This window comes from Empidonax traillii, unplaced genomic scaffold (genome assembly GCF_003031625.1).
Source record: "Empidonax traillii isolate 1590-97213 ecotype Southwest subspecies unplaced genomic scaffold, ASM303162v1 scaffold72:size2462915, whole genome shotgun sequence".
NCBI lineage: Eukaryota > Metazoa > Chordata > Aves > Passeriformes > Tyrannidae > Empidonax > Empidonax traillii.
Window position 1 is genome coordinate 2,396,788 of NW_020955265.1, and position 19,395 is coordinate 2,416,182.

At 37.8% G+C, this 19,395-nt stretch overlaps 1 protein-coding gene across 4 annotated transcripts in view; it reads left to right on the forward strand.

Annotated features, from left to right (window-relative positions):
- AKAP7 (A-kinase anchoring protein 7) overlaps window positions 1-13,843 on the forward strand; it is an 88,512-nt gene extending 74,669 nt beyond the window's left edge. For 3 of the 4 annotated variants that reach the window (XM_027880601.1, XM_027880597.1, XM_027880600.1), the window contains exon 8: window positions 11,621-13,843. In XM_027880601.1, the coding sequence (XP_027736402.1) occupies window positions 11,621-11,823 (203 nt within the window). In that variant the 3' untranslated portion in view covers window positions 11,824-13,843. The remainder of the gene's footprint in view (window positions 1-11,620) is intronic. The other variant, XM_027880598.1, reaches the window with a different exon arrangement.
- Window positions 13,844-19,395: the final 5,552 nt, after the last annotated feature.

The following is a 19,395-nucleotide window of genomic DNA, read 5'->3' on the forward strand; positions in this document are numbered from 1 at the left end:
AAAAAAAAAAAAAAAAAAAAAAAAAAAAAAAAAAAAAAAAAAAAAAAAAGATACAAAGCCAGAAAGCAGGAGGAGGAACTGGTTAACATGATTAAGCAACTGTTAGGATAGCATGGGATTACTTCTATTGCATCATGTTAAATAAGAACAAGAGAGAACATTTTGTATATATTTCAGGGAAAGCTTCCTGTCAAGTGGCAGATGCTGGGCTGCAGAGTCTACATTTTGCAATATTGTGACCAAGATTTTCAGATTAAATGAGACAAACAAAGCAAGCAAGACAAACAACAGGTCCTTGGTCCAGTGAAGGATTGCCCTTTAGATGACACTGGTCTGTTATTATTTGTGAAATTATTATAGATGAAGTGGAAAATAACTTGAAAAGTATCATAGTAAGGCATACTGGCACCTTGTTCAGCAGCTGATTAGTGACAGTTTAATAATGTTTCATACCAAGTCATTTTGTCATTCATAAAATTTCAGGGATTCTGTTTCCATAAGCTTAAAGTGGAAAGCTGACAGAAGGCATTAGGATTTAGAGGAATTTGGGGGATAGAGTTGTATATGCTATGGAAGTTAGTATGGTGTCCCTCCCATGGCAGAAGGGCTGGAACTAGATGATCTTTAAAGGTCTCTTCCAACCTTAACCATTCCATAAATCTACACAGAAAGGGGTTGGAAATTATACTCCTATCTTATTAAGGAAAATGGACTGGATGCCACAAAGATTGTTTAGAATTTACTTAAATTGATAAACATTTGGCTACAGAATGTCTTCAAACCTTGAGTAGCTGGAAAGACACTGTACCACTGATGAATTTGGCACTGCCAAACTTGCACAATAGTCAGTGCTTTTAGACTTGTAATTCTGATGGTGGCATACCCAGCTGAACTTCTGTCAGGCTGTTGACCCTGCCTGTTACTCTCATAAACCTTGAGTATTGCTGTCCTAAATTCATATAGAGAAAATTCACTCCTTATTAGGTATTTTCTCTGGATCCCAATGCCCAGAGGTCAAAATCCACCATTAACTTTATCTTTTCTGCTGGTGGCTTAATCCCTGTGAGTATCTGCCAGTCTCAGGTAAACTTGAGCTGGGCACTTGCTCAGTTTCATGTGAGGCATGGGTAATTCATTTCACTCACTAGAGAGATTGTATCTTTTGCTAAGAGAATTGTCTTATGCCATGCTCCATTATTCTGTTTCACATCCTAGCAATAATTTTTTAAATGACACTTTATTCAATTTTTCACTTTAGTACTAAGCACAAGGACTGAACAGAAATGTATTAAGTATCAGCCGTGTTTTCTGCGGCACTTGCTGTGGGTGAGGACAATCATTCAAAAATGAACAACATTTTTTTCTGTCTTAAAAATCCTTTACCATCCAGTATAACCTAATGCAATCAAAAAGGTTTTCCTTTCTTCCTCTCTTCTCTCGGCTCACCTTTTACTTTTCCCATACTCATTTATACAATGTGAGATGTTTTTCCAGCACAAAATGAAGACTTTATTCTTGTAGTTCTATGAAATATAACCTATGACTACGTGAGTTCTAGTGATTGAACACCCCCTCTAAAGTCTGAGATGACCTTTCTCAGCTAAAATGAAATTCGGTGTAGTGTTTTTGTGTGGTGAAGCCCTGTTGATCACCTGATGTAATGAAATAAATGTTACTTTATGTTGATCATTAAATGATCATTTTGCTTTAAGAGATCCTTATCATTCCCTTAGTCCCTTTTTTTAAGCCATAATCTCTATAGAAGGCATAAAATAAGGAAAGATTACAGGATTAGACTTTAAATAAAAGCCTAATATGTTTTTGGTAAGATCTGTCCCGATATAAGCTTCTACATCAGCAGCAGAATGTCAGGATCAACGTGGTTGATCTGACATGGTGCTACACCCAGGCTGTGAGGACAGGCTAATTCTCAAATGCTCTAAGTTCATGCTTCTGATGCCCACATGATAACAGGGCGTGACCTAATTATTGTATAATAATGTATATCTATACCTGCTTTCTTGGAGTTCAGACCACATTGCATGGTGCCATGCAAGTGTATGTGCTTACCCGTCTCAGGAAATCTCAAAATTATGAATGATACAATTGGCTCTTGAGGGGAACCGTTGCCCATTTCTTTCATTCGCCTCATCTTTAATGAACTTTTCTTGGCCTCTCTAGCCAGACATAGAAGTGGGAGAACTTTTCTGCATGGAAAACATAAAGATAAAACGAATAAAAATACTTGCTTTTGATTACACTGTTGGTTCTGAATGCAGTGAAAAGAAATGGAAAAACTGGTTACGGTATGAATATCCACCCTTTATTCTTTTACTCTTGAGCTGGAGAAAGACTGAGAAAAATACTGATTTAAAATAAGAGCACAAAGAAAGAAATGTGAAACTCCAGATCAGAATTAGCCTGCTAGAAATAAAGGCCTATAAGACCAGCTGACATAAATAAGCAATTTTCCACTGATGTTAATAGGACAGATTTAGGGCTATTGGGGTGCTGAAGAGAAAGGACTGGAATTATCTATACTGTATAGGTAGAGATAATATTTTGCTAATGGGAAAAGGAGTGTAAAAAGAAGAGAACCGTCAATTTTAAGGCATGGTAATGAGCAATCCATTATGTGTAAGTTCATAAAAGTTGTGATGATTAGTTTAGTTTTTGGTACAGCAGACATATTTTTCTGGATTGATTTCATTGAAGTGTTGCTAGAACAGTCTGACTCACTGAGTTTGAGGAAGTAGAAATATAGGGAAAGAGAAGGAGGGGGAGTTACTCTTTTGTTAGAATGCAGTGTAAGAGCTGTAAGGATTTACTTTCATTAAAGAAATGTTGCTAATAGGTAGAGAAATGGTTATTTTTAAGGGGCTTTATGTTGTTTAACAAAGGAAATGCTTTTATAACTATTAGATATTTAGCATAGGAAGGATGTGAAAGTAAAGCCCACTGGTTTAAAAAAGTAATTGGGAGTCAATTATTCTTGATTTCTACTGGTGAAGCAGACTCAAGCATAATGTAAATTTTGATTACTAGGTACTTGTGAGCAAATGAGGATATTTGCACTATATATAAAGAACATAGGATGGGAAAAAATTGGTATTGTCCCCTCATATTCCTATGATTTCAGTTTTTTCTTGCACTAGATTATAAAGTCTGCTTATTTCGTGTGAAGGATCAATTGCATTAAATTTAGTTTTATGGCATGATAGTATTTCGGAGTTTTTTTCATCGACAGATTTTGTTGCACTATAGCAACTTTTAGATCCCTGTGAATTAGATTAAACAAGCTGTAGTCATACCTTCAGCATTCTTAACTCTTTATCTACAACTATTCTGATTTAATATGGCTGAGGTGATCAAAAACCCCATGGCACAGAGCAATTTATTATGACCAAACAAAAACATTTCAGAATTTGTTGCTTATCTTGCCTTTGGAATATTTTTCTTTGGACATCAAGAGGGGCATTTTGCAAGGACATGTGGTGATAGGACAAGGGGTAATGGCTTTAAACTGAAATAGGGTGGTGAGATTGCTCAGAGAAGCTACGGATCCCCATGTCTGGAATTGTTCAATGCCAAATCGGGTGGGACTTTGAGCAGACTGGTCTAGTGGAAGGTTCTCCCTGCCCATGGCAGGGGAGCTGGAACTACATAGTCTTTAAGGTCCCTTCCAAACCAAACTATTCTGTGATTCACTGTTCTTGTAAGCAGTGGGCTTTTAGAGAGAGATGAAAGTTGAGGAAGAGTTTGTCCTGAAGAAGATCAGGAGCAGTAATTTTAGGGGTTGAGAGCCAGAGCATTTAAACAAAGGTCTAAATTTCTAATCTCCCAAGTATCAAAAATAAATTTCATATTTACAAACCTATGTGTGGTAGGACATTTATACAGCTACATCTCACAAAATCAAAGTGAAAACTTGTATCAAATTCCTGCTTTTTAAAAAATAAACACACCTTTAACGTGGAGGTTATGTGACTGACAAAAGAGAGGGAAGAAAGAACAATGCTAAATACATTATTTAAGGCAATATAGATAATAGATAAAGGGGATTCAGATAGGAAATGCTATGGTAAGTACTTAATGGTTTGGGTTTTTTTAAATGCCATTCAAATTGACTTAAGGGAGTTACCTTAGTTTTCCCAACGCTGTTAATAAATTCAGTCAAAATCTGTAGACTTGATCCATGAAATTAAAGACAGCAACAGTATTACTCATATGTTCAAAAAGACGTAATTTCATGGTTTGCCCAAGAAGCTTATGTAGTGGGTTCAATTTCTTCAAGAGGAAGATTCTGGGGAAAAAGGATTAGACCCATCTGTTTTGGCAACCCTGAAATGCAGTTGTGGTACCAGTTCAAACCTATGTAAGATCATACCAAAAGAGGTGACTCTAACCTTCTTCCATTAGGTTCAGGATCTAATTAAGTATGGTTACAGAGATGTTAAAAGCACCTTGAAAGTGACATTTTTCTGCTAAAATTATACATACTTAGAATTATTAAATTAAAATTATTAAATTAAAATTATTACAGTATTTTATGGATGCTGTTGGACATTCCCTTGAAGTGCAGTTATACTTGATCTTTTTTTTTTAAAGATTTCATTTTCATTTTGCAGATCAAGCAGTATGCAGCTGACTTTCACTCATACTAGTGTAACTGAAATAATTAAATGAAAATGCATGTTGATTAAAAGTTGACTTTTCTCTCCATAATTTCCAAATATATTCAAAATTGCTTTCCCCAAGGAAAGACATACACTATGTGAGAGACTGTCTGATAGCATGAGTTTGCATGGAGTTGTCTTCTGAGCTCAGAAGAAGCAACAATGCGGGATCAGCTTGTTAAGATTCACTTATTGTTTTTAACAATCTGTCTTAGTCCAAAAAAGGTTGCTTTTTTTAGTGTACTTGACAGTAGCATGAAGAAGTCTCAGCCAAAATAGCATCCCATTGGAAGCTGTATAGTAACAAATCAGTCTTAAAGATGTAAAACTGAAGATCACAGGGATAGGATAGGAAACAGTAACAAGAGGTGAATGTTTATTAAATGACTTCCCTTGTCATGCCTGTGAGTAAACGTTTGATTTCCATGGCTGACTGGTCCATAAGCAGGGACTTTGGCAAAACATTTGGACTGTGACAATGAAAATCTTTGTAGATCCTGTTTTGGTTAGTTGCTGCATTTTTTGGGCCTACAGCTCCCTCAGCTTGGTGACCTAGCAGGGTGATTTTTTTCCTTCAAGCTCTGTCTGTGGTCAATAGTGACCACGGCTGATGGGGAAGCAACCTGCACAGTCTCCACTAGTGTGTTACATTCTCAGTATTATTTCTGCAGGACTGTCGAAGGTGAGGGACTGCCAAGTCTGTCCTGTTTCAGAATGCAGCTCTTCCCTGGGAAACTGGGAAACCTGGTCTCTAAGGCTCTGAAAATAGCAGGAGGCTTACCCCTTGGCTGCATCCTGGATAGAGGAGGAGCTCTTCCGCTCTCCTTGATAACACTGCTGACCCAAGCAGCCCTATTCCCTGTTCCCTTGAGCTGGTAGCACCGGGCAGCACCGTGAATGGGGAAGAGGGGTGAATAGAGTTGCCTCGATGTTTCCTATCATGATCTGCCTTGATCTTTTGGTTCTCCCATTGTCACCTTGCACAGTGGATGTTAATGTGGTTATTCAAACCGCTTTTGTAATTTTGGCTCTTTTTTCTGCCTGAATATTGGTGAGAAAATCGATTAAAACTCACGTCTTTTTAAGCCGCCTTCCCTCCTTCAGCCATGATGTTTTCTTTGCTGCCTGTTACACTAGACTTCTTATAAATTCATAAAGTTTAAGCATTAAACTACATTAAAGGAGTCAGAAATGTCTCTGTCGGCAGATGCCTTTTAATAGGAAAATAAAATCAAGATATTTAACAGAACTCCCTGTATGCCAGGACTAGAGTCTTACATTGCCTTTTTTATTTTGTTCATTCTGAAGGCTCATGCCTGTGGCATCATATCCTCCAGTGCTTGAAGAAGGAAGAATAGGTTTAGTTGATCACATCCCATTTCTACCATTAGCGGTGGTCAGAAATTTTAAATCATTGAGCTTCAGTGGGTTTTGTGTGAAACAAACCAAACTTTTGCCATGTTTGCCAAGTCTCCAGCTTGAAGGGAGCTGCAGGTATTCCTGCTGTCATCACTGAGTCTGGCAAGAGCATAATTTTCCCTGAATAGCTGCAACACCCTTAATTTCCTCTTTACTAGAAATTCCTAATTTTATCATGTTTATTGCATGGTGGGCCAAGTTAAATAAAAACTCTTTCCAACAAACTAGAAACCCATGTGTTCAGCATGAAGGACAGATTGGTGTTTCCTGAATTGCCTTGTTAGACAATGCTGTATTTACAATATATGTAAACCTTAAGAAGTTTGTTAAATTTCCCACATCAGGTGGGAGCATCCAGCAACAGATATATCATAACCATCATGTCTTAATGAGATTATAATTTCATACTTCCTCCCAGTGCCTTATTTGTGTCAATTCCTTAAGTGACCACTTTAGGCATATTTCGTGCAAGTCCTTCTTAATTAACAAGGAAATGTTCCGAGTTGTGACTTTCCTGTCTGTACTTATTGTGTTGATTAGATATGGGCACATGCTCATGTTTGTGTTCATTACTTTAAAACCATGATCTTGAATCATGGCCAGCCATGCTGGCTCATCTTCAGCCTGTGGCAAGGAGGGGAAGCAAATGGTCTGGTGCCTGATTATAGCTTGTTATTCAATTTATTATGGACTGTGGACTCTCTGTCTTTGCAGGATGAAGGTGGATGGTATTTTTCTAATGCTATAGTTCTGTTAATATATATGACCTACCAAATTTTTCTGAAAGTCCTCAGTAAAGAAAATGTTCAACATGTTGGTCTGATGCATAGGACATTCCAGTTCAGTATGCAGCCATGGGAACTTCATCCAGTTCCCACGGAAGTCAGTGAGGTTTAATTTAATTTTGAGTCAATGTCACAAAAACTAGATGTTTGCACAGGCTGCAGCTGGGCACGGAAGCCTTGCAATAGTCTGCATCTGCCTGGGCATTATAATTGATGTCTTCAGTCTTAGTCTTTCCTTCTAGCATAGATATAGGGAACCATGATAAAGGCACAACCACAGACATTGCAAAGTGTATGAATTCACATGCTGAAATCTGTCTGACATTTGTTTCGTTGGCCTTCCTTGGTTTTCTCCAAACCCCCCATGTGCAGAAGTAATTGCAAGTCTTCTGCTGAAGGTTTCTTGCTCCATCAGTAGTTAGCATAGTTGTTGCCTTCCTTTTAGTCCTGTTGTACTGCACACACAGTTTTGCTTCTGTCCGGGGGGAGTGTTAATAGCCAATTACAGTGAGAGATTATTATGAGTTGGAGCCACTGAGGTGTCACTATAGAAAAGGAATCTTGTGGTGAAAGCTTTGTGTATATGCAACAGCAACTTGGTTTGGCTTACCTTGGTGGTGTTATGAGGCACTGTGTAAGTAGAAAGATGAAGTTTTCCAGCATTCAGAAAGAATTTCTTAATGTTTAGTTTTTGGGAAATTGCCTGTGGGGCAACCCTTGTGGGTTTTTTTGTTTCTAGAGTTTGTAGAAACTGTATTAGAAAATGAATAAACCAAAAGGTAGATGGAGCCATGTCTGTTTCCACAGCCCTCCCCAGGGTGCAGAGCAGAACCTCTGCTGCCAGAGTACAGATTTCCCCACTAGTCTTGGTTACCCATTCAGAATACCAAGGGTCTCCTTTGTAATTTTCCCCATGTTGTCATTATTTTGTTGTTGGAAGGAAAAACAAAGCCCAGTGTGTTGAGACCATGAGGAGAGGATTGCAGAACATTGTCTTGGAGTGTAGCTGGTAAAAGGTTGTAAAATGGTCTTTTTCTATAAATGGGATCCATTGTAGCTTCTTTCAATTAAATCTGTCACCAAAAAAAAAAAAAAATTGACTAGTCATATAAACTAGTCATATAAAAGAAGAGGAATTCAAGTAACAGTCCTGCCTCTCTCCAGATTTGAGATATCTACACATACTCTAGGCTGTGTCAGGGCCATGACAATGCTGTACCAGGACCATGATACCTGATTTGTTCCAGTACAGTGTTTCAAAAGTCAGATCAAAGTCTTGTAAATTGGAAGGGAGTGTACACTTAGAAAGTAAACCTAGTCCAGTAGAGAGATATAGCAGTGAATTTGAATTCTAACTTGGATTTGGATGCAGGCATTTGGTTCATGTCCATAACTGCTAGCATCCAGATGTAGGATCATAAAACACCTTTTGAATAATTCTGTGCAGTTGATAGTTCCCTTGTGAAAAATGACGCTCATTTCAGGACAAGGGGTGTGCTTCAGTTGCAGTAATAAAAAACACTGCTAAGCATGGATGCACTGAGGTACACTCACAAGGTATGAATTTGTTTTCATATTTTGAAAATTACAGAATAGAATTCCGGGATAAAATGAAAGGTTTTTTTTTTTCATTTTTATTCTGAGCCACATAGATAAGAAGACAGGGGAAATTTTTTATTCACAGGCACAGAATTAAGTATTACAGCATTGATGCAAAAACAGTCTTGTGGTATGTCTGTTCCCTTTTCAGAAGAGAGTTTACAAACAGAGCAAGTCTGAATTTTGAAACCTTCTTTTTAAATCTGAAACATTCATCTCTGCAATGACTTTTCCTGATATTCCGATAATTCCAATAATGTAAGACAGTCCACACTAAGAAGCATTTACCAGCTGCAAAGGAATTATATTCCTCTAAGAAGCAGGTGAACAGTGGATGCATCATGGAGGAAGAGATATAAAAGGACATATATGTGTGTTAAATATAGATGATCAATACTCAGTTTTATTACATGACCTTTTTGTTTTTATCAACAGTCATGAGTAGAAATGGTACAACAGTGAACCACAGCATTGCAGACACTCCCACAACTGCTATTTTTTAAGGATTATGAGAATATAAACAGAGCATCAGGGAATCATATAGCCCCATGTGGCAGTCCACCAAGGTGGCCAGATGGATAGATCCTAGGACAATCTTCATGCAGGGATGTGCCTGCATTTGCTTGTCAGTCAGATGTTGTGTATGTCTTTCCAGTGGGAGTGCAGAGCTCACTTAGGAGGTGCTACAGACTTGAGCCTAGACTGTTAATGAGCCATGAATATCTCAAAATATTAAAAGTAAACGACCAAAAAAAATGCAAAATCATTTTTCTGTAGCTATATAAACTCTACTTTTAAAAGGCTCATTTTAAGTAATCTTTTTCTACGGTTGAGAAATTACTTACAAGTGCGCTATGTAGTTTGAAATTATAAATGCAACAGTAGATCTATGGATTTTATACATATATATGTAAATGAGAACTGTTTTGCAGAAAGTATTTATGAGAGAAGAGCTCTGTCCTTTTTAAGACTGTAAGAATAATACATGATGTACTACAAGTAAAATTACATTCTGAGTAAATACAGTCACTACTGTTTTGTGGTATCTGGAGGCCTCTGTGACTGATTAGTCATATTCTGCATATTAAATACTACAGGATTGAATGTAAGAGTGGCTGAACACCATATTTCCCATTGATTTTGTTCCGAGTTGCATGGACTGATCATTAGCGCTGTGTGAGTAACAATTTCTGTGACCCATGAGCAATTCTGAAAAATGAGAAACTCTGCAACCAAAAACCACAATATTAGTTTTTTTTCTACTGAATAAATAGACTGGGACTTCCAACATATTTTTCGAGCATCTTTGCTAAAAGCAAAGGAAATTAGGAATCAGAGGGCTGCATTCAAAAGGGCTTGTGGGATCAATTCAGAAAAGCTGCGAGGAGATGCTTCTCCTGTATATCTTGGGTGTTCTGAGAGATGAGTCTGAATTTAGTCCCTCCTTTCTGTAAGTTAAAGGATAGACTTAAACCCAGGATTTAGAGATAGTGACATGGCAAGCAGTGAATTAGAGAGCATGGAGCATATAGCTGTTTGGTTTTGGGAATAGTATCTCTGCCTCTGTTGGACTTGCGTATTAGCCTAAAATGTTTCTTCTTGGAAATGCTAAATCTGTTTTTAGTGTTTTATCATATATTTTTAATTTGGTTTTAGCCAAAACTATCCATGTAGATATCCTTTCAATATTTTTAGTGTATTTTTTCCAAACTTCTTCTAAAATGTAATTAAATGCTTTACCAAGGTCTAGTCTTGATTCTTCAGCTGGGGAGTGCAGTTCTTCCTTCCCCACAGTAACGGTGCTGTAGAGGCCCAGAACTGGAAGAGTTTGGTGTATCTTGCTGTTCCAGAGCACAATGCTCATGTTAACAGCTAATAAAGGTGCTGCATCTGAATATGAAGAATTTTGTTTACTTCTCCCTCTCCTTCTTGAATCCCCATATGAATTATGTTTTATCAGTGAAATCACTCCAGGTTTTGCAACCCACTGGAAACACTAATAAAAGTATGTTATAACTATAATCTACATGTGCAGGCAAACTTGAATAAATTTCCATAAATGAAAAAGGGCAGATGTAGGTAATTGAACAGTGCAAAGCTCTGTGTTGGGAGCATAAAATAATATCTTGTTCACCAGATGAGTGGGACTAAGCAGCCTCTTATTACTGTTTGCAGAATGTGAACTCCAGAAGAGGACATTAAAAGTATGACCTTTAAATATAAATGGAGGAAGACAGTTATTTACCTAGTGCAGAAGACTGTGAAGTGGCAAATGGCATGGCCAGTGGAAATTGGGCAATAACATTTATTTTTCGTGGAATGCATTCTTCATAAAAGGAGGATTCTGTAGTAGGCTACATGGTTTATTGGGAAAATGTTTCATGGAAAAGTACCATTTCAAATTAGATGTCACGATGTATGCGAATCCTCACTATGTATGTAGTTGTTTTTGTTGTAAATGTTTATTCATATGAAGGCTTAGCAAAGCAGGGAAATGCCAGCTTCTTGCTTTTGTCAGCAGATATCTAAGAATAGAATGCTGGAACTTGCAATCCTTAGATATCAGAGCTTTAAGTTAGAAGACAGAAGAGAGGCAGGAGGGGAGTATGTGGTTTTCCTAAGGTTTATGCTTTGTTTACAAAAATATTTCTAACCTGTGCTTAGAGTATTTTAGTAATTTTTTCTGTGAGAAACTCCTGAATTACAAGCAGTGAATAAATAGACAGGTGTTGGATTTAGTAAGTAAAATCACAAAACGGAGGCACCTAAATGCTACTAAAGTGTAAATCTATTTTGTGCCATGTTCTTCGTCTTTACCCAGATGTCACAGATGATTGTTGGCCAGAATAAATTAAATTTGCACACTTACTCTTCTGAGTGAGTGTTCGTAGTGTTAAGCTGTTGCTTTTAATGGAGTGTTACAATACAGATAAGCAGTGAAATGTTTTTGATCTGATATACTGTATACATCTTTATGGAATGCTTTTGTTTCTGAGCTTGAGGGAGGGGAAATTACTTTTTACAATCAGGAAGAGGCAGCTAATAACTTAAAATCCAGCTCAAACAGAGGCTCCTGATACAATCACAGCTGCTCTCTTTCCTTGGCAATGAATTCCTTCTCTTGTCTGTTGTGACGCATAGGTGAAAAACATGCAGCAGAGCCAGACGATGCAGAGCTGGTGAGCCTCAGCAAAAGGCTGGTGGAGAATGCGGTGCTCAAGGCTGTACAGCAATATTTAGAAGAAACGCAAAACAAAACCAGAGAGACTGATGGAAGCCCCACAAAAACTGAAGAAGCAGCAAGCGGCAGTAAGAATGGGAGTGACAAGGATAACAGCAAGTGAGCACTGTGCAAAAAGCCCGGGAGCAAATATCCCACCAAGAATAACTACAAAGACATGTCCCAGCCCCCTGCTGAAATTTGCTAAGTGGTGCTGGGTGACAGGAACTCTGCTTTGTGAGTCTCTTATCAAAAGTTTGTTCTGAATTGAAGGACACCGTCTACTGGTTTAATAAGTGTTTGCACTGCTGAAAATCTGTGAATGCTGAGAGGGATGGACAGTGGAAGAGAGACAAGAATGGTGAAGCAGGCAGCTCCAGTCTTCACTTCCTCTTGATACCAAGAATCCCTTCCTTGCTTTTGAAGAGAAACTGAACCTTTTGCGTTTGTCTTTTGGATTGTCATGAATGGCTGTGGAAAAGGCCTTGTCAGAAGTGGAAGCGATGCCCTCCGCCTGAGGGTTTGGCACTTCCACGGGGCTGCTTGCTCCGTGTGAGAGCACGTGCTGTTTCCTAGTCAACGGCAGTCAATCCCAAGCTAAAAATTACCACTACAGATATTCGTTGCAGATACTATTACACAGTATGTAATATGACAGGAATTTCTCCTAAATGTGACACTGTACTGTTCTTTACTTTTTGGTAGCATTTGTTGATGTAAATTATATTTTTTGATGAAGTATCTTTTTATAAAAATTCAATATGGGCAAAAACTGAGCACTTAGTACTGTCCAAACCAGATACAATCTCTTTCCATACCTTAGTGATTCTAAATGAATGAGTTGTTTTAAAATGTATTATATTGTTCCTTTCCTCTAGGAAAGAGCCATGAAGCAGACTTAGCAAAGGAAGCTTTACGCAGAGAAACACAGGCCCTGTTACCCAAGCTGAACCAGATAAAGGCGCTGTTATCCAGTCCTGAGATCCGCACAAAAATTAGCAAAGAACTGTTTGAAGACAGGCACAACTCTAACAGTAAATGGAAAAGTGGTATTGACTCTGAATCTCCAAATGCATGACTGTAAAATCTCATCAGGTTGTTTAAGACAAAATATTTCTACAAGAAATTTTTAAGGTTGGTTTGTTGTTTTTTTTTAGCTGAAAATATGAATGGGTATAAATGGCTCATGAGGAATAATACTGAAATACTTGCACAGAAGGATTATATTCCATAACGGTGAAGTACAGCCATTTCTCAGCACTGCTTTGAAACATGTTTGAGTGTGCAGGTATATGTCATGACTCCAAAGCGGAAAAATACTGGTTTCAAATAAATCTGAGCAAACACTGTGCCCTTCCTTTATCATTGTAAATAACTCAGTTTTTTCTCATATATTTGTTCCCTAACAATGGTATACAAATAGTAAGAAATAGATGTTTTTAAATACTTCAAAATGTATATTTGAAAAAAAAAAAACCCTCTTTTAATTATCTGCCTTTTGGATTTGTACTGGCATTTTGGGTTAACGTTGTCTATTTTTTATTGTTTTTTTAAACAGCACTTGAATACTTATATAGATGCTGACATTTCTCTGCCGATGTTTACACTAATGCAAGAATGTTTTAAATTTCAATATGAAATTCAGGCTCCACTGATCTCAATGGCGTACTCGCGTTGGCTTTAATGGAGTCAGGATGCTGCAATTAAGGTTTCTTGTGCAAATAATAATATTCCTTGGGATAATATTTGCCTTTTTACTTTTGTAGAATAGTGGTTTTGTCTTTTGTTTTTGATGTTTCCTCTGTCTCTGCCTTCTGCTGCCTGAGATGAGGTATCAGTTTGCTCTCATTTTTCCCTCCACACACCTGCAAGTTTCACTGAAGATTTGGATGATGTACAATAATGCAGGAGTAGGTCCAATATTTGCATTTTTTCTAAACATTGTCATAAAAGCTATATAATATGTTGTGACTGGTATCAGAATTGTGCTGTTAGAGCAGCTGTGTGCATGTTCTTCATTGTTCTCAAGCAGTGTTCATTTATCTCGTCAGAGCTTTTTTTTTTAACTCATTTGATATATAGGAGTCTGTTCTGAGGAGCATTTCATACATGCCACGTTCACAATAAAATATTTTTCCTTTGCACTGTGTGTGTATTTTCACCTGTCTCCAAATAGACTTAAATAAAATTAAGTACTTGCAAGTAACAAGGTTGACAGAAATCATGCTCCTATGAATCACATCATTGAATTGACTGCAGATGTTGTGCCAACATATTGATCTAGAGCTTGGCTGCTGAAATCATGCAGAAGCTAGGCCCAAGCCATTTTTGTTTTCAAGGCCAAACTTTGAAGCTCTAAGAATTAGTTTATATTCTGGGCAGCATGGGTTTAGAAGTAAATACTGGGTGCAACTTCCCAGAGGTCCACTCTTCAACATCAAATTTGAGTTAAAGTCAAAACACTCTAGAATGATTAAAAAAAATAAATATGAATCTGAAATAATCCCTGGAGATCATTGAGAGGTAGCTTTTCATTTGCTACAAGCAATTTAAATCCAACTTGCATGCAAGAACACAAAACCAGACACTCAGCTGTGAAAACAGGAAAGGAATTTATTGTATTCTACCTGAATCTATCAGCCTCTATCCGAAAGTTGTCATCTCCGTTTCCTCTGTGCAAGTCATTATCATGATTAAGGGCCTTTTTTTATCATTCAGCTTGTAACAGTCATTATTGTCACATTTCAAGTAAAACTATAGAAATTAATCACTGAATTTATGTCCAGGCACTTTGATAGGTGACCTAGTTATTAGAGACCCTGCTCATTCAGTTCTTATGGATGGCATCAAGAGCAGCGGCTACAAAAAGAGTTTAGGAGAGTTAAGTATCATTTGAGATGTGCTATAGGGCTACAGTGAGTCTGACACAAAGCCTAAAGGAGAGATGTATTCTGCTGGATCAGGAACTGTGGGATAAAGGACACTGCAGAGCCTGTTAAAAGACACTTAGTACCTCTGTTTAAACAACCAAAACCCAGATATTTTGAGCCAGGAAGGTCAACAGGGCTTTTGTTTCTGAACCATTCACGTTCTTTTAAAATGCCAAGCATAGCCTTTATTTCTGCTTTTGACAAGACACGACTATTAATGTACTCAAAATTCAAAGCAATAGGGTAAAAGAACCCCTTGCATCTGGATTCATTCTCTTATGACAACCCTTCCTCTCGCTTTCTCAGTTTTTGGGTTTTTTTTCACTGTCAGTGAGGCCTGGCTGCCAAATTGAAGGATAAAGCTGTTATATGGAGCTGTGAGATGAGCACTGAAGGATACAGATGCATAGAAACTGAATCTAATATAGGCAGGTGTGAAGCTCTGAGCTGCACCCACTAGAACAAATGTATCGCCTTCCTCACAGTCACAAATCATTTTCAGACAATTCTGTTGCTTCAATAAGCACTTCTTTTGGGGAATGTCTTGAGGTAGTGATGCACAGGTTATTCTTGGAAAATGTTGGTATTTCAAACAGATGGTGCAAGTTTGTCCATGCTTTGTTTTCAGTTCTACCTTCTCGCTTGCTCATCTTCAAGAGTATTCCTACACTGCTGATTGTAGAGCTGTCTTTGACAGATTTAAAAGTAGTAGCTCAGCCTCCAGGACCAGTATAGCTGGAAGTCTTTGGACTGCCCATGACCCACTGAGAGATTGTTCCTGACATCTATACTTGGTCTAGGCATAGTATTGTGAAAGTTGTGGAAGGCACGCATTGAATATCTGAGCAGCCCATGCTATAAATTGCCTACACTGTTGAGCTGTGCATCAGAGGTGTTTAAGAGTTGATAGAGTAACCTGAGAGATAGTAAGTCCACGTAAGTCTTGACTAACAGACACCGATTCTCTGATGAAGGAAGGGAAACTGTTGTAGAAACTAATGTCTCCAAGCCTGGGAGCACATGGTATAAGGATGCTCAGTGTGGTAGCTAGGTAGTAATGCACCAGCTGAATGTACATCAATGTCTTTGTGAAAAGGAGACTAAATGGCATTTCTGTGTTGACTGAAGGTGATCTAAAGCTAAAATGATTGGAACTTGAGGTCAGATTCAGGCACTGTATCCAGATATACAGATATTGAGACCTACACTGGATAATACCGTGTATCTATTGGTGGTCCTACTGCAGTAACTATGATGCTCTGGTAAAATACTACTTCATGACAAGGTTATACAGTCTGTAAGTTAGAATTCAAGAGGCTTCATGTGATGTATTTATAGAAATTTCTTGTTATAACTCTGCGCACCTTTGTGTGTGCTATTTTAGCCTAAAGACCATATAAGTGTGTCATGGATCAGAATGTGACCCATGCTTCATTCTGGTGACAAGAATTACTTTCTGTTTCATTTTTATGTCTGGACATGATTCATATATTCTTGTTAGACTATTTATGTAGTCAGGAAGCAGGAAAACTAGATGAGCAGAGCCACTGCACTCAGTAGAGCTTATAAATTGAAATTTAGTAAAAACATACATTTGCTTCTTAAATTCAGTTATGTCTGAGAATATGCCTGTGAAATTAATTGTATACTGAAAATTTTTCACTACAGATGAAATACTACCTGCAGAGCCATCTGCAGCCCCATGGAAGCCAGAAGGTAATCTGGTTGCCTCAGGTGGAGACTGGTAGCTTGAGGCAACTTGAGGGTTGTTTCACTCTGCTTTTAGCATGGTACTTGGTTTTGATCAGTCTTTTTCAAAACAGTTTTTTATCTGTGAATGCCCTCTGCCTCAGTTCAGCTGTTAGTGGTATATTCTCTTGGCCTGAAAAAATGAGGGACTGAACTGGCACTGTTGGTTTCAGCTGTTTCCCTCCCTTTGGAAGAGGAGGGGAAGTTGTTACTGAAATCCCAAAGATATTGATATCTTTGCAGAGACGCCTCTGGTCTCACTCAAAGTGCCAGAGGTCAGAGGAGGACCTGCATGACCATTTGCTGAAGTCTTTATCTGGCATCGAGTACTACCTGATCCTGAAGCAGCAAAGACAGCCCAAAAACACTGGACAAAAGCAGTTGCCGAGGGATGCACCCTCCCAGAACCGACATGGTGAGCGGGTCAGCTGTGTGGTCAGTGATCACTTGGATAAAGTAAGTGGTGTTTTAGCTTTATGAAAATTGTTCCAAGTCATGGTCACGTAGTAATTTAATTTGTGAAAACCTTTTGGAATTTTGATTCTTCTTTGAGTTTTCTCATAGTGACAAGGGGTAATCTCTGAAACCATTGAAGATGCATTTGCTTTCAAAGAGCTCTTTATTGCTGTACCATAATCTTCGATAGAAACACTTTGCACTTGTTATTTCAGTTAAACAAAGTCTTTCCTGGCCTGGTTTCAGAGACGAGGAATCACACTATTCTTATGGGAAAGGAAACTGTTTGAACCATGAAAATAGGAGCATGTTAATGCTGACGTGTTTTACTCTGCTGTTCCTTTGATCAATACAGTTTCTGTATAAGCAAGTTCTTAGCATGCACTCATCTTCTCATTTGTATTCTCCTCATGTTAAGTCTTTATAATGAGAACATTTGTACTGAATGAAAATCAGTCCCAAGAGACGGCTGGGCTGAGAAATAAAACATACTCATAGTGGAGCAATAATTAGAACAGTACATAGGAAAACAAAAAGTGATATGCCTGCCATTCCTGGCATAGCAAAAAGGGCACCCTGGCATTGATAAGCAAATACTTCTGCAGCAGGAGGCTGGAGTTGAACTGCTGGTGTCTGGTCTCTGCTGGCACTGCTGTTTATGTGCTTTATTTAGTGACTCTTGGACGAAAAATACATTAGCAGAGACTGGGATGTGGAACTGTTGCTTGAAGGGACTCTCCTCATTGCTGGAAAATTTTTTTTTTTTTTTGCTCTTGGTGATTAAGGATTAAAGCAATCAAAATGCAGAATTAAGGTAGTTAAAAGGAGATGATTAAGAAAAGACACATGAGGATTTCAGTAGAAGCCTTTTTGAAATGAAAGTTTGTCTTCTTTCAGATAAGAAAGACAGAGATGGTTTGAGGTCATGATTGACTCTAGAGATTCTGATGTGTTGTTTTTTTTTTTTTAGCAAAATTACAATTTGAATTGAAACTCAGGGAAAACATTTCATTACATCCTTTTTACTTTTATTTTTGTCTTTTCTTAGCCATACAGAGAACTTCAGGCATTGAAACAGTAGAAGAGAAGAAGAAGAAAACGTACTGATATGATTTAACTTCAGTAATAACTTAAAAAACCAAAACATTACAGAAAAACAAAGCCAAGAAGAAATACCAGCAGCTACTGATAAAATTCAAAGGTAGCTGCCAGTGTAAAAAAAAAAAAAAATGTAATAAGTGCAAGTGTTTAGAAGAATAAAGGGCAAAATGAAGCAAAATTATAGCGTTCTCTGCATCTGGTGAGTCAAATGATGCACACCTGTGTTTGTCACTCCACTGTACTGTACAGGCAAATGTCCCATTTCCCAGTCACATTTTCCAACCCAATACATCTGAGGGGGAAGGCTGAACAAGCATGTGGCTGTGAAATACCACTTTAGCAGAGCACTGGAGGGCTACAAGAAATACTGCAGGACAGAGGCTAAGTCAAGGAAGAGTCAAGGCAGAGCTCAGGGAGGTCCTCTGAACTTCCGTGTCTAGAAATCAAAGTGAAATAAATAGTCAAATCCTTAAATCTGCACAGAGAGCTACAGAAATTAATTGTAAATGACCTTAAATTCTGAGGTATGCATGCTGCCAGCCAGCAGAGCAGAGTGGGCAACAAATCTCTTTCTTCCAGGAACAAATGGATGACTGAATGCTTGCAATTGGATGAAGGCTATGGCTGCAGCATCAAGCATTGTTCTTGTTAAGTACAGGAAATTGGAATACAAACCTCAGCAAACTTATTTAGGTTAATTAATAAAAAAGGTCTATGGCAAAATCAGGCAGAACCATCAAGTAAATATGGCAACTTGATAAATTAAAAGCTGCTTTACCATTATGCTCTAAAGTGAGATGTATCGCTGCACAGGTATGGATACTGATGTTCATAGAATAATTGCAAACAAAGGGAATATGCAGAGAACAGCTAAAGCACCATCCTAAATGATTAATATGGCAAAGGTAAGGAAGGCATTTCAAAAGTGAAGGTACAAAAAGGAAAAAAAACGATTAATTTTTTAGTAAATCCAGATATTTTTAACTTCATCCATCCCAGCAAAACTTCAAGTGCAGGACAAGCCTGGCATTACACTTATAGCATAAAAAATATGTTAATCAAGGAAGCACAACTAAAACTGCATTTTGTGGTAGATGTAGCAGACATACAGAAATAGATTCATTGCTCAATGAGCTAACATTGCCAGTTACCTGACATTTTTCCTTCATATCTGTTCTATAATTTTCCATGTCAACATAGTAATATTTTTTTTCTAGAAATACAGTAAAGGCACTGAAATACAGAGAACGCACTTAATTTGTACCTTAAGATTAAGAAAAAGGAAATAATAACTTTATTAGTTGTATACTAGACACTTTTTGCATTTTCAGTATATAAGGTTTTATTACTTTGAAAATAACACAGACAAAACAAGTTATGGGACATCACTGGATTTAGTGGGTTACACAAAAGATAGCCACAGATCAATTTGTCTCATTTTATCTTGTTGCTATTCTGGA